This window comes from Buceros rhinoceros, unplaced genomic scaffold (genome assembly GCF_000710305.1).
Source record: "Buceros rhinoceros silvestris isolate BGI_N320 unplaced genomic scaffold, ASM71030v1 scaffold4730, whole genome shotgun sequence".
NCBI lineage: Eukaryota > Metazoa > Chordata > Aves > Bucerotiformes > Bucerotidae > Buceros > Buceros rhinoceros.
The window spans coordinates 30,909-45,285 of record NW_010387758.1 but is presented as its reverse complement, the minus strand read 5'-3'; the positions used below and the strand labels follow the sequence as shown (position 1 = coordinate 45,285).

At 43.2% G+C, this 14,377-nt stretch overlaps 1 protein-coding gene across 1 annotated transcript in view; it reads right to left on the bottom strand.

Moving 5' to 3' along the window:
- The window catches only part of RAPGEF1 (Rap guanine nucleotide exchange factor (GEF) 1), an 83,318-nt gene that overhangs the window by 39,400 nt on the left and 29,541 nt on the right, over positions 1-14,377 (bottom strand). The window contains exons 2-6 of the mRNA XM_010132656.1: positions 13,577-13,716; positions 9,375-9,553; positions 6,086-6,242; positions 1,099-1,187; positions 566-718 (exon numbers count right to left, since the gene is read on the bottom strand). Of these exons, the coding sequence (XP_010130958.1) occupies positions 566-718; positions 1,099-1,187; positions 6,086-6,242; positions 9,375-9,553; positions 13,577-13,716 (718 nt within the window). The remainder of the gene's footprint in view (positions 1-565; positions 719-1,098; positions 1,188-6,085; positions 6,243-9,374; positions 9,554-13,576; positions 13,717-14,377) is intronic.

Genomic DNA, 14,377 nt, shown 5'->3' with positions numbered 1-14,377 from the left:
TCCTGTTTGGAGCTCTTCTCTGGCGGCAGCGGGTGGCGAGTTCACCGTAGAACACAATCTTAGGGAGGCGGTGATCCGCCATCCTGGAGATGTGCCCTGCCCAGCGCAGCTGCGTTTTCAGCAACATGGCCTCGATACTGGTGACCTCTGCCTGATAAGCAAAGCAGAACAACCCGGATGCGCAGGACAGATTGACAATTGCCCACTGAGGTTAACAGAACACTTCCCGTTGGATACTACAGCACAAGGCACTGCTGTACAGCGTGGTTGGTGTTCACAGAGTTTTAAATAAAATTCTTATGCATTTATGTGATGCCTCTCCTGCACGGATCTCATGGATCTCACATAAAGAGAAGGAAAGGAAAACAGATGTAACGAAGGGTACAAAAAGTCATGAACAGAGTCCAGGAGCTGGGAAGAATTACTCTGAAGGACTGGAACTTCAGAGGCATCACTAACCCCCCCTCATGAACCTTTCTTGTGCACATTTTGCAAGACAGTTTAAAAACCAAGAAGCTGGTAAGAGCTGCTGGTATTCTCCAGTCAGCTGGTTGGCCGGTATTACCTATTTTCTGCCACTCGAATGCTAGGCAGAGGGGGTTTCGGAGGTGCAACTTCTTCATCCATGGAGTCAGTCAGTAGCTCATTGGATTGAGTCGTATTAGTTGTTTTGTTGAGGATCTCCATTTCTCGGTCTGTAAGGGGAAGTTCTGATGGGCTGCAACAAGCAAAATACAGGTCCAAGGTCATAAACCACAGCTGGAATGCAGCACGTTGACAGAGAAACACTTATTTCACATCGTATGCAATATGAGAGACACCTGCAGCGGAAGGCAGTATGTGTGTGCAGATGAAATTCCACGTATATGCAGAATACAATGCACACGTGTCACAGCCAAGTGATGGTTCATTGCCGGATTTTAGTATCTTCACTGTCATGGCACATTCCCTTTAAGTGGTCCCACTGCAATGATGGGGCTAAATAAAGAGCACTACACTACCTTCTGTGAAGGTAGTTTTAATTCAGCTATTAGTGGCCAGTAATTATCCCTTCTATATTAGTCCTGCACACAGAAGAAATCCTTGTCAGCAACCCACCTGTCAGATTTACATGCTGGTAAACTGGGTTTAACTGGGCTTGTGGGAGAAGGATGCTCCTGCTTTTCAATCGTGAGTCTGACCAGCTCCTGATGGGTGGAGAGAAGAGAAAGAGCATAATCATTCCTTGCTCAATGCTGCACTCAAACATGCTCGGAGAGAACAGGGTGCTACTGCAGTCAACTCCTGGTTATCCAGGTAATGGATTAATGACGGCGTGGACTGAGAGCGCTGAGCTGGTGCAGAGCTGTAAGAATGACGCAGCACTGCTTCTAAGGAGCAGCCCACAGCCAGCAGTAGTTTACCCATATCTGAGTTAAGCTCATACACTCTGGCCCTGTGGGGATTCTGCACAAAGCCACATGTGTCTTTTTGCTGTGCTTCCTCCTTCCTCTATCATCACAAATGTGTTCCAATCCCCACAACACCCTAGATGATGGCAAACTGACTTCACATACAGAGATGTAAGAAGAAACAAGTCTTACACAGTGGAGTACTTTACCTAGCCAATAAAAAAAATAAATAATGTCTTTATATTTTACAAACAAGTATGTATTTGTTTCAAAAAGCGAGTTTTCTGTAAGATACCCTGCAACAAATTAAACAGTGAACACCTTTATTAAAAGGCTTTCCCTGAAGCCATCTTCTAACGCATTATCAATTGAAGTCTTAATCATCCAGGGAACTACGTAGCGTATCTGTTATAGGCAGATAAGACTCTGGATGAAGAGATAAGGGCATGATAATCCTGAGCTACAAGTCTGCCAGCAGTCAAAACAACAATCACTCATGCCAGAAAGATGGAGAGAACGTTTTATGGATGTATGAGGCCAACAAATAGATCTATTGCTCACAGATACAAACACATTCCCTCTTACAGGCAGGTTGGAAAACTGGCAGTGCTTCCTGACAGTATTGGCTTCCCAGTGTATTATGCAAAGGAAACTCTATGTGATCAATTTTAAGTTTTTTTTTTAAAGCAGCCCGAGGTATGGTGTCATCACGCTGGGATCTTCATGTCCATGTCTGTTGAGCTTGGAAACAATTGTCATCGCTCTCTCAATGCAATAACTGCAACTGCTAATGTCATCCCTTCCGAGAAAGGGAAATACCCTCATTCTTGTATTTTTTTTAAGGCTCTATTTAAAGGTGAACTTCCACGGATCAAGACATGCACAACAAGAGGGAAAAAGTACTGCTCTGGATATGCAAAGGCTGCCAAATGAACTCTAAGTGTCCACCACAGTTGACTTTGGTTTCAATATTTCACTCACATTCTCAGTGTGAGCTTGTGCTCTCAAATAATGGACATCACATCAATCAAAAACATGACAAAACCCTCAGCTTTACAGAAGCTGTCCTGGAAAATCTCACACATGGAGAATGAAGAGAGAGCACAAACAGAGCACATACAGATGTCCAGGCAGGTTGATGCTCTGAAGAAGTTCCTGTCTGGGACAGGCACACAAGCGCTCTGGTGAGGAACAGTGCGTTCTGAGAAATGCCCCGATGAGAAGCAGCACAGCACCAAGCTGACCACAGCCGACCAGCCTGGCCAGCTCCAACCTCCAAGGAAGGCAACACCTCTCAGCAGGGAAACACTCTGTCATAAGGAGCAAGAGACCAACAGGGCTTTTGACAGCCTATCAGCTCCACTGTGGTGATGTACATTACATAGTATATAAAAAGTAAAATAATTAATGTCTCTCAATAACAGCAGAACTACGGTGCTAACATGGACACTGAACCGACCTCAGACTTCTCTGCTAAGTGTGGTTAAAAAAATGTGCTTTTCTCTGTTTCATCTACTCTTTCTGGATTATCAATCTTTACTTAAAAACTCCCTATTTCTTTTAGACTTTAGAAATTCTCCTACGAAGTCTACAGAATGTCACTAGGAAAAACAACCGTAGGACCTGGGAGCCAACAAACCCCGAACAAGGCTTTTCTGTAAATGGGACAATTTGGAAATGACACAGTGACATCACTTGACACTTCTGGCTGTAGCTGGCATTATGCTCTGAGTCAGCATCAGGACTAAGTGATGACACCACAGATTGCCACCTTCCTGCCCTCTGGACAAGCTTTCACCGCTCAAGAGGCTCCTGGAGGCTCTCACGCTTTTTAACAGACTTGGTGTCAGACTCTGTGGGGCTATCAGGTACCAGCACGAACAGAGACTCTACAAAACATGTAAGAGCACAATAAGGGAAATAAAGTCTGTGGGCATTCAACCTAAAATACGCCTTAAACATGTCCCTGAAAAGGCTATGCAACAGAATATGTAATGTCTCCTTTTTCTCACCTTTCTTCACCATATTTAACACCTCAAGCTCAGCCCAGGCCAGTGGTGCAGACTGTGGTGGTGGCAGCCACAGCATGGCTGATGAGCCCCTGACACTTGGGGTTGAAGTGCTCAGTTTTCCTATTTTGCCAGTCATAATGGACACACATTTGTCCACCATATGGGAGTGTAGGTTACAACAGCGGAGAAAAACAATCAAATTCAGCTCAAAAGTATCTCTAGAATGACTCAAACCATTGCAGCTGTGAAAAAACACACACCCAAAACACCTCCCAGCAGAGACACCAAGACAATGTATTAATGTCAATACTTGAGAGGATCAGTTTCTCCTCTAAACATTGACAAATATCACCAGATTCCCTGCACCCTGACTTTTTCTCCTCTCTATTGACACCAAAATGAGAACTAGCGTTTGAAAATGAAGCGAAGATCTTTAGTGTACACACAGAGGCAATCAGCACGCAACCCAGCCAGATGCACATTATGCTGTTCCTTATCAGCAAGAGATTCCTGCCGCAGCCATTAGAGGTAATTAAAGCCTCTCTAAAAACTTCTGCTACTTCAGCAAGTTAGAAATTCCAAAATGAGATGAATTCTTAAGAAGCTACGTAATCAAAACAGGGATTTTATTTTTGCTTTTTCTATATGCCTATCGAGGCACTAAAACCTAAGATCAAAACAGCAAGCAATGCAAGTGAACAAGTGTGCCTCCTTTGTACTCAATTCTGAAAATAAAGGGGGAAGTAAGCACTGAAACATGGAAGTGGATCTTGAGTGATCTGCCAGAAAAACAGAAAAGGCTCCCCACAGCAGAGAACTGCTCAACTTCTCAGTTCTGCTTCCAGATCTGAGAGCTGGCTTGGCCCTTCTAAAATAAACGTTGTTCCTCATTATGCAGCAGGAGATGAGGGCACACCGCTTCCCAGTGACGACCTGTTGATGGGCAGACACATTTGCGTCTACCCAGACAGCCACACATCTTCTCTAACCCTGCTCCAAGCTGTCCAGACATAAGCCAGCTCCAACTGGAAGGCCAAAATAACTTATAGTCCAACAACAAAGCAGAGACTGATATAGCCATGCCGCACAGCAGGGCGTAATAGCTCAGGCTTAGCACTGCACGGAGAGGCCAGCATCAGTGCCAGCCTAGGCTGGCTGGCAGCGCGGGCAGAGGAGGCTCCAAGACCTTCCACCCATCCGCACAGGCACGCTGGTTCGGCTGGAAGGCAACAGGTACCGGCAAGGAACAGCGGGTGTCCAAGCGTCCTGCAACAAGACTGCGCAGCTCTACCCTAGATCTGGTGGTAACGTGGCTCTCCACACGACTGTGCAGATTCATGAAGTGGTAACAGAGGGAACTGTCTCACTATCTGCTGGGGTATTACAGTTCAGATACCACAGCACAGATTTTCACATACTGCAAATTGCTGCTAAATTCCAACACTAACAGCAGCTGGGACTTCAGGCTAAACTCTTTTTCTCTATCCTGCTGTGCAAATTTAAGACCAGCTTTACTTTTCAAATCTGGAGCTTAAAGTTAAAAGGCATATTGGGCAAAATAATCCTGGAAAATCTCTCTTCTTTAGGTGATGGGAATGTTTTGTTTCAAAGATATTTGTTTAAAAGGGTCGATAAGTAATAGTAGATTTCAGTATTTGTGTTTGCATAACATTAAAGAGATATTCAGAGCATGCAACCACCACACCAAGACTCCTGAAAATGTGACAGCCAAAGCCTGGGAGATCCACTTTGTTTCTGCATTCAGCTCCAGTTAACAAAAACCAAGCTGCGTTGGAGTCCAGTGAAAGATGCCTGATCCTGATACACTAATCCAGGTGAAGCACCTGCTGCAGCTCTTAAAACTCTACCCCAATGTCACCTTCTGCACTTGACCTGAACATTCCCTTTCAGATTCAACCCGGCTATTGAAAGAGGCTTAACTGTCCCTACAGGTTGCAAAATAAGATTCCCAGGAGACAGAACGGTCTCTCCGCTGCTGCCCGAAATCCAGGTCAGGTCACCTTTTGACTGCAGTGCTGGAACAGCTGAACGAGCAGCCTCCATAGCCACCAGCCCAGGGACGAGCCTGGGAAACAGCAGTAATGGTACCAAAAAGCTTACCGGGAGGTGGAGGGAAAGCCAGCAGCTTTCCCCGGGTGGAGCACGAAGGGAATGCTATAAGCAGGTCTCACAAAGGATACAAAGGTTTCTGTTAAAGGCTGCCATTAGTTATGTAAAATTAATCTCCAGAAAAGTGAGCTTAGCTCATCACCTGTTCCACACCCTAATCCAGCTGCTGAAAGCAGGGATGAATCCCTGGCGAATCCCTTGAAATTTACATTAAAAGATGGAGCTGGAGTCTGATTCTCTGTGGACACTCACAGGAAGCATTTCCAGCCTACTTTGCCCAGACAGAAAATATGCAAGCCCTGTCTTCTAATCTGCGTGAGAGACTGGGAATAACTTGCTGGAAACTTAATACAATGCTCAGTAAAGATTTATTGCTTCTTCCAATTCATCCGAACGCCAGGGTGAGCATTTCAGAAGTGCACACTAATAGCCAAACCCTTTGCACTAGGCAGTTTACTGAAGGCAAGAATAGGATCTTAATGTTTACCTTCGTCTAGATCTCTTCTAAAACTATAAATGTATAATATAATTAATAATATTTGTCTCATGTACCTTGACTCCATCCAGAACAGCTTTTATGACACCTTTCACTGTTGTCACCATCTCATTGTCTTCTGAATTGACACCTTCCAGCATCACTTGATCAGACCAGCGGATTAGATTGGCCAGACTCTGGTACACGCGGCTATAGCAGGACGAGATGGCAGAACTAGATGGCAGGGGAGGAAAGAGTTGAGAAAACTGAAATTATGGAGATACTCTCAAATATTTTAAGCGTGCTTTATTTAAAGTGTATTTCACGCTGTTAAAAATGCGATTGTTCTCTCTGACATTCAGAATCCCTGTTTAGCCAGTGACAAAGCCCAGGGTCCTCCTCTCCTCTGCTGCAGTTGCTCTCCTGTTCCCCAGCACCAAACTGGATGACAGTACAATCAACAGTTCATTCTCAGTTAACAGAATCAGTTGCCTGGGCTTCAGGTTAACACAGCCATGCTAAAAAGAACGTGCTTTCCATTTTAATTTACAGCTCCATCCTATGTCTTAACTTCAAAGGTAAATATTTAAGTCCTGTACTTAAGTCTAAGTTAGATTATTTCAGTATTATCTATGATTTCATTCTTCCTTATTAACACTAACCAAAAATGTCCTGGGTAATTGAGAGCTGACTGTATTCATTCCTTTACAAGTAATTTCCTCACTGTTTATAATGCCTGAAAACATGTAATTAAAACCTGCTTCTTAACAGAAATTGAACTGAATGAATTTCGGGTTTGGAAGAGGAAGGGTGTTGCTTTGTTTTGTTTTTAATGAGAAACAGAATTGAGGCTATTGTTCTGAAGGAAAAAAAAAGAAATTTTGGAAGGATGACAACTCTAAATAAAAGTTAACTGTAACAACAGCACTCACAGGCTTTTTCCTGGCCATTCTGAAAACACTTACTTCATTACTAAACAAGATGTGTTAACACCACTGCTGATGGCAGCGCTTCAACAACTCTTCGTAACATTAAATCAATTTCAAACTGCATCAAAACCATAAACAGGTAAGAGGAGGCGTAATCTCGCAATCATTACTGATACGAGTGTTCCAAATCTCGCCGTCTCTCTTTGGTATCCATTTTACACTGGCTTAACTCCAGTAATTTCATTATCCGTGAGAAGAGAATCAAGCCCACAAGCTTCAATCAGATTATTTAGGTGAATGAGGTTTGCAGGACTGGGAAAAGAACTGTTGTCAAGTTACAACCAGCGGGATATAAACAACAGCAAGTACTTTTTTGTTTGGTTGTTTTGGTTTTTTTAAAGTGTGCTGCTCACCATTTGTTCTAATTTCAAATGGAATTAGCTTGGTAGGAGCTATTTCCTACACAGAGCCCTCCCCCTTCTCTTTGCGAGGCTTTGATTTCTTTGCCATTAATCTCCAGTCTGCTTCCTTCTAAGGGAGCGGTAATTGAAAGCCCATTTTGTGCTAGATTTAATTACTTTTTTCCTTGATGCAAATGCTTCCCCTAAAGCAAAAAGACGTCCAGCAGTAATTGTAGGGCTTGCGTCCACACTGACACAAGTCTTGCTCACTTTTCTTGAGAGGGATTTGCTACCAAAATCACCTCTTTGTGTCCTGCCATTAACCAAAAGAAAGAAAGTGCCCAGGTAGGCATGAACGGACCCAGCTTTCTGAGAGTGCCAGATCCCCTTATCTTCTGAAGGTGAGGCTCAACAAGGCAGAGCATACTGTGCTGTGGTACACACCATTTCCAGAAAGAGAGACTTACCACTATGTAGCAGACTCCACTGACTACTGGCTATGAGAATTTTGCTTCTGTGGGTAAATACAGATACCAAAGTGCCCAGGTTGCATTAGTTCACTAAGAGAGAGGGTATAAGGAATTTGAAACGAACTGCCTGCAATACTGCTGCTGCTGCTGAAGATCACTTAAGTGATACTTATTTCCAAATATATTCTTGGAGGGAAAGCAAAGCAAAGCACAGCAAAAACGCAGTGGATACACCAATCAGAACAAGCAACTCTAGAGATGACATGTTCTATCTTAAAAATATTTGCTGACATTCTACATGTTCTCCTGATGTAAGGGGAAAGTTCATTCCTTCTTTTATTAAGTGAAAGCAGGTGCTTGTCAGGAATTTAATGGCTGTGGGAAACCTGATAGCAACTGAAGAAATTTGTGTGTCTGTATCCAGCAGCCTGATGAATGCTCCTGTCCTAACAGCTATCGCTCTTTGTAGTTCTACAGACCTACACTGGACCTCTCCCGTCCCAGGCACAGCTCTGATACTCACCCACTGCCTCCTTCATTTTGTACTGTCCCCACGCGTTACGGACAAACACAGCTAAGCATCTCTGCAGCCTACTGCTGCCTTGAACGTGCTGTAAACCTTTCTTGTACCAGAACTGAAATAAGCATTTTGAAACAAAAACTTTGGAGATACTTAATGAGAAAACAAATAGGCACAGCACACAAACTGGCAGGATTTCAGAACCAAACACCTGCATTTCTCTGCCTACTTTTGTGCTTTTCTCCATCTGTGTTTATTTTGCTCTTTCTGTATTGTTCAATGATGTTTGCTTGTTGTGTGCAAATCAACTGCTCCAGCGTCACTGGGATGAACAGCAGATCCATCTTTATGGCTTGAGAACTCCACAAATTCTTATCAGCCATGCTGAGCTTTGCTTTGGCAAATTTCTACTTCTGTTCTGGTTTCAAACCTCTAACTGGTTAAAACATAATACACATAATCTGTTAGAACATAAAACTAATAATCTGTTCAGAGTGCACAGGAATGAACTTGGACTATTAATCTACTGAGTACATCTGTTTAATTCTGTTTTGTGTCTGATCTGGTAAAACAAAACAAACAAAAAAAGCAGTTAAGAGTCCAGGCTCAGACTTCTCTAATATTGGGGTCGATCAACTGAATGCAAAAAGGGATTACTCTGAAGATAAACTCTTGTTCAGGTAAAAGCTATTGGATTTGTTAGCTTTTAGGATACTATCACAGACTGCATGAACAGTACAGCATCTGAGGAGAACCTCCCGCTAATAAAGGGTGAATTTCCAAGTTTATGCTAAGAATCAGCCCTTCCTCCTCTCTGGAACCATTTGGATTTGCTTTATCTTTCCACAGCAGGGGCTTCTTTGCAGCAGGGAATCTGCTTTTAAATTATGTTTGAAAACTATCACATAATCAGTAAAAATAGCAGTCACTTTATTAGCCACTGCAGCATTTCCTGTCTCCTGCGCGATGTCATTCTTCAGACACAAGGAGAGAAGCTGGGAGCCTGCTGGTCTGTCACAGTCCCCAAACCCAAGAAGGAAGCTTACCTTTGCTGGATGCGGGGATCGGTTTGCACCAAGGGCAGGATGGCTTCCAGTACTTTACTTGCTGAGCCTGGCAGCATCTCCAAGACTTTCTTATCAATTGCCATTTTATCCACAATAGTCTTAAAGTAGCGCAATGCACTGACAACTTCCTTCTCCTTTTCCTCTAGCCATGACACGTTCTAAAGAGAAGGAAAAAAAGGAGAGAAATGTTGAAACCTCAGGAGTTTTAAGGGCAAGGTTACTTCAGCTTACCTGAAGTAGGACAACACTGAATGCAGTACATTCCATGAGGGCTGGAGAAAACCCCTTCTACCATGAAGGCTTCTGATCCGAATTACTACTCTTTCAAAAGAATGTCTGGGCAAAATTGCACCCACACTTTAATGTCCTGAATTACATGCGTTCCAAAGTGAAGGCTAATCTTGATCACTTTTAGGTCAAGATTAACACTGCTGATGACGTGAAGGGCACTGCTTTGAAACCCACAGGCCAAACTGGTAGGGTGGAAGATAAAAACAACATACCACGTGCAGATAATCCAAGAAAGGAAGCAACAACTACTTTTAAATAGAATTTTAAATAGAATTGCCCCTCTGATCAATCAAAATTCTTTTACCCTAAACACATCTCACTGTCAAAAGCTCTTTTCAATCAGTAAATGCAATGGCTCAGCCAAAGGGAATAAAAAAACTTCTAAACTCCACAACAATCCAAACAAGATGCCTTCATTTTTGTACCCACCCCTGATAGTGTCAGTGACAGACATGGTGTTCGCTTTTATTATGCTGAGTAATTCTGCTGACTCCAACATACCTACTTGTACCAAACTGTGCTACAGTCTCGCCTCATTCACAAATAAAAAAACTCCCTTCTGACCAGTCTGCAACCTAAGCTGTGTTTTGTGATGCTGCTGGAACAAGGGAACTCACATGCTTTCCACAGGGATGGACTGTGAAAGCTAAGGTTCGGCTTTGGTGAATGAATGTTGCAGAAGGGAACAATTCATTGGAATAAAGTTGAGTTGTGGTCACCAACTTCCGTGCCACCACCAAGACCAGAAGAGGAAATTCAGAAGTGATACATGATCTCTTAATGGCATTCTGGACAGGGAGATTTTTAAAGTTTACCAGACTATGCCTGGAGGACTTTTAATGCCACAAGCAGTTCCTAAGTGAGATTTAAATTAACTACTGAACACTGCTAGAAAAGGAGCAGAGAGCTTTGCAGAGTCAGGCTTCATCCATTATTTCCTCAGTAAATTCAGCTTCAAGAATTAATGACCTATGGGCACTGTGTGCTCCCCATACTCCTGTCAGCCCTTAAACTGCTGCTTTTCTGCAGTATCAGGCCAGTAGCCCAATAGGTTTTTGGAAGAACAATTTATGGGCAGCACTGGTTAGTAATTTGGGGCCAGCTGCATAAAAGGATTAAAGTCCCAAATTCCATCTAGCTCCAGCTTCAGAAGTCTAGGTCCCAATCCAAGATCTGGAAACCACCCTGTCATTTTCCATCTCAGCTGGGAAGTCCCCAAACTCTACTGCTGCTTCCACTTTTGACAATATTGCTTGCCAGGCACCTCGAAGTTCTGATCTGCAGCTCACAGCCACCCCAAACTCTCTTGCTGGGGAGCAGCCTGGCAACTCACTGATATTAAAAATTACTTTTCCCATTTTTCAGGCACATGCCCTCACCACTGCACAGTTTATTCCAGGACAGGGAGAGGCTCAGTCCCTCCCATGAAGGTTTTGTGCTTCGTATGAAAAGATGAGAAGGGATGAGAAGCCTGTATTCCCCGAGCGAGTATGACTATTGCCCAGTAGTCAGAGCTCTCAAAGAGAAGTGAAAAAATGTGGATTGCAGTTCCTGCTCTGACGGCTGTTTATGTATTTCATTCAACAACTGTTTCCTGTAGAAAGGCTTGCGACTTAATAGCTTAAACACTCTCCTAGTGCATAGGAAGGACGGGCTTGACTCTCACAGTTCAGGGCTGAGAATGGCAAGTGGAAACACAAATCCTTCCATTGAGCACATCCAGGCAATGCGAATCCAGCCTGTGGACACTACCTGGAACAACACACACAGCGCCCCCCACGTTTTTTTTGGTTTTTTTTTTTTTGCAACTTCCCTACTAGCTCTTTGGGTGACATTCCCTAAGAGCACTTTTCATCAATCCCTTTCTGAGGTCCAAAGTTTTCATATGTCTCTGTGTATACATGCCCACACAAATATACACAGAGAAAGCCCATACATTCTACACAGGGCTGCAGGTTCTGCCATGCCAAGCCGTACAGAACACACACAATTACAAAAGCTGGAACAGTCTATTTTTTCCCTGCATTTTGGCAGTGAAAAACCTATTACAGCTTTGCATATAGTGTTGAAGGACACTACTGTTCCTACAATCTGCCCTGCAATAAGAATCAAAGACAGCTCCACGGGACAAAAGGAGGCTCCCAAAAAACCTCCTCATACATTGCCCACATCTAGGAATAAAGAGGAAGAGGAGATGAAGATATCTGCAAGGGTTGAGCATAACCTCCAGGTTACTTGTAGTGATTTTGCATTAATTTTTGGTATTGCTATTTCTGCTCTACAGTGATTATCTACTTCAAAAATATAAAAATAGTACCTTAAGTACTTAAGAAGGAGGAAAGGATGATATTTGGTTTATCAAGTATGTCTTCTGACAGAAAATCTCCTATTTGTCAACTGATAACTATATTCCAGTGCGAGAACCTGGTGACAACTCAGGCATATCCTCTTCCCCTCTCCCTCCGCAGAAAGCTAATGAGCTGAACACATCCAACTAATTGATTAGTTGGACAGTAGCTATTAAAATAGACAAGGAATAAGCCAGAAACCAACAATATTTCACAGTATAAAAATGTACACAGCTTAAATAATCATGAATGGTAATAAAAATTACTACAAGAGTTTTGTTTTCCAATAAAAAAATCCCAATGTGAACATAAAAAAAGTTTTTTTCATGCTCAGCATGTCTTATCAGTAAATCCTCTTGCATTGTTTCTTAGAGGAAAGAAAGAAAGAAAAGCAAAAACTGTTAATATATATTTGCTATAGGATCGCATTTTGAAAAGGGTTCTTCACTTTCTCAATTACTTAATTTGTGGTCACGTACCAATTTAAATGATCTCAATATCCTATACTGAAATGTCGTCAGAATTAAAAGCCTTCAAGGAGTACTCTCAGATTTTTTATTTTATGTTTTAGTACCTGTCAGCAATGCGAGGTGCTTGGCTCCTCAGAAAGCACATTCATAGCCTGCTGGGGAGAAAACCCTACAACCTGGGAAGCAAAAGCCTCATCCCCTTCCACCTGAGGGTGCAGAATAGGGCTAGGAAGCCCTGCAGTGACTTCTCTGGGTATTAAGACCATCATACACAGCCTGAGATAACTGTATCTTGCTGACTGCTCTCAATAATGCTACAACAATCCTCAACAGAGATAATCTAGAAGAGTCTGCATGTCTGGCACTGTGCGTTGGATGAGACTTTTGACAACAACTGGGAAAAATTTTGAATTTCATAAATAATCTCCACTGTTCTTAACTTTTGGCTTAGATTTATACTCGAAAACCACCTGCAGCAGTGCTGTCACAGAGAGAGTCTCCAGTCTCCACATTCAGGTCACAACGGCAGAGGATGCAGCACTTTGATAGGTTTGTGCTGGGAAAGAGCAGTGACCTCAGCTCTTAGTGGACTTGAAGTATGTTGGGTCTGAGGAACAGTGTGCTGGAATCAGCAGCTGTTCAAAAGCATCTGTTTGACTCTCCCTGATGATGTCATCAGAGATTGAGCACATCTTTGGATCAACGTCAAGGATTTGCTCGCCTGGGTTTTGGGGTTTTTAGAAGGATCACACCCCAAACCAGGGAGTTATTTGGCAGCTGTAAGCATAACCATAGGGTGTGCATGTGGGGAGGACGTGTCAGGCCATATACTATATTCCATAATGAGACATTTGAACGCTTCAGGAAGGAGGTCTCATCAGGCTCTCCAAGGGAAGTACGTACCTCGGTGGCTCTTATTTTATACTACACAGCACAGTTTATAACTAACCACAAAGTAACCCTGAGAATCCCTGAAAAACCTGCAGAATTCTGTGGAGAACAAAGTCACACACTGGGTTTTGATAAGCTGAGTACCAGCAAGACTAACAGAACATGCCCTTCATCTGCTTACTTTGTTCGCTGACTTCTCTGGTGTTTTCACTGTCAGTTCAACTTGCTTTCCTTTCTTTGAAGGGGTTCTCTTTATTTTTGGTGAATGAAACTTGCCCTTCAACTTCATAGTGAACGAGGAGAGATGGGAACGCTCAGAATCTAGAAAGACACAGAAATGCGTTACTGGGTTAGAGTAAATTTGTTGAAACCAGGGATGTTGTGTTACAGCATTATCTGGAAGACCAGCCTATGAAAAACATTGCAACCATGTAAATTTATTGAGTGGAACAGGATAAAAAAAATAAATTGTGGCTCTCTATTATGTTTCCTGCTGCAATAACACCATAATTTCCCGCTTCCTCTCGGAAGCAGCAATGCTGCAGTGCAAAGGCAGAAACAGTGGGATTGCTTCTGCTCTGAGCCTTGGACAGAAAAGGAAAACCACCTCTCTTAAAAGCACTTATCTCCAGCAGATCCCAAAGTACTTTACAAAGGAGGTAATCATTGTCCCTCTTTTGCAGAGGAGCAACTGAGTCCAGGGATGAAGTGACTTGTTCACAGAGCTCTGGCAGAGCACAACCCCGGCCCGTGTCTTGGCTGGGGGTCAGTAGCCACCATGGGTGTCAGGCAGGGCTCTGTCTGGTGCCAGGACTGGTGGCTGCTTCACAAAAGGAAAACACAGTCCAACACAACACCCTTCCCAGGCTGCTGCTCTCTTGGTAGCATCACTTTTGAATGTAGCTCTATGGATAATCTGAATAAAAATGCCAGCCCTTGTCATTCTCAACGGCTTTCCCTTCAAGTGTACCAGCGAAACCAG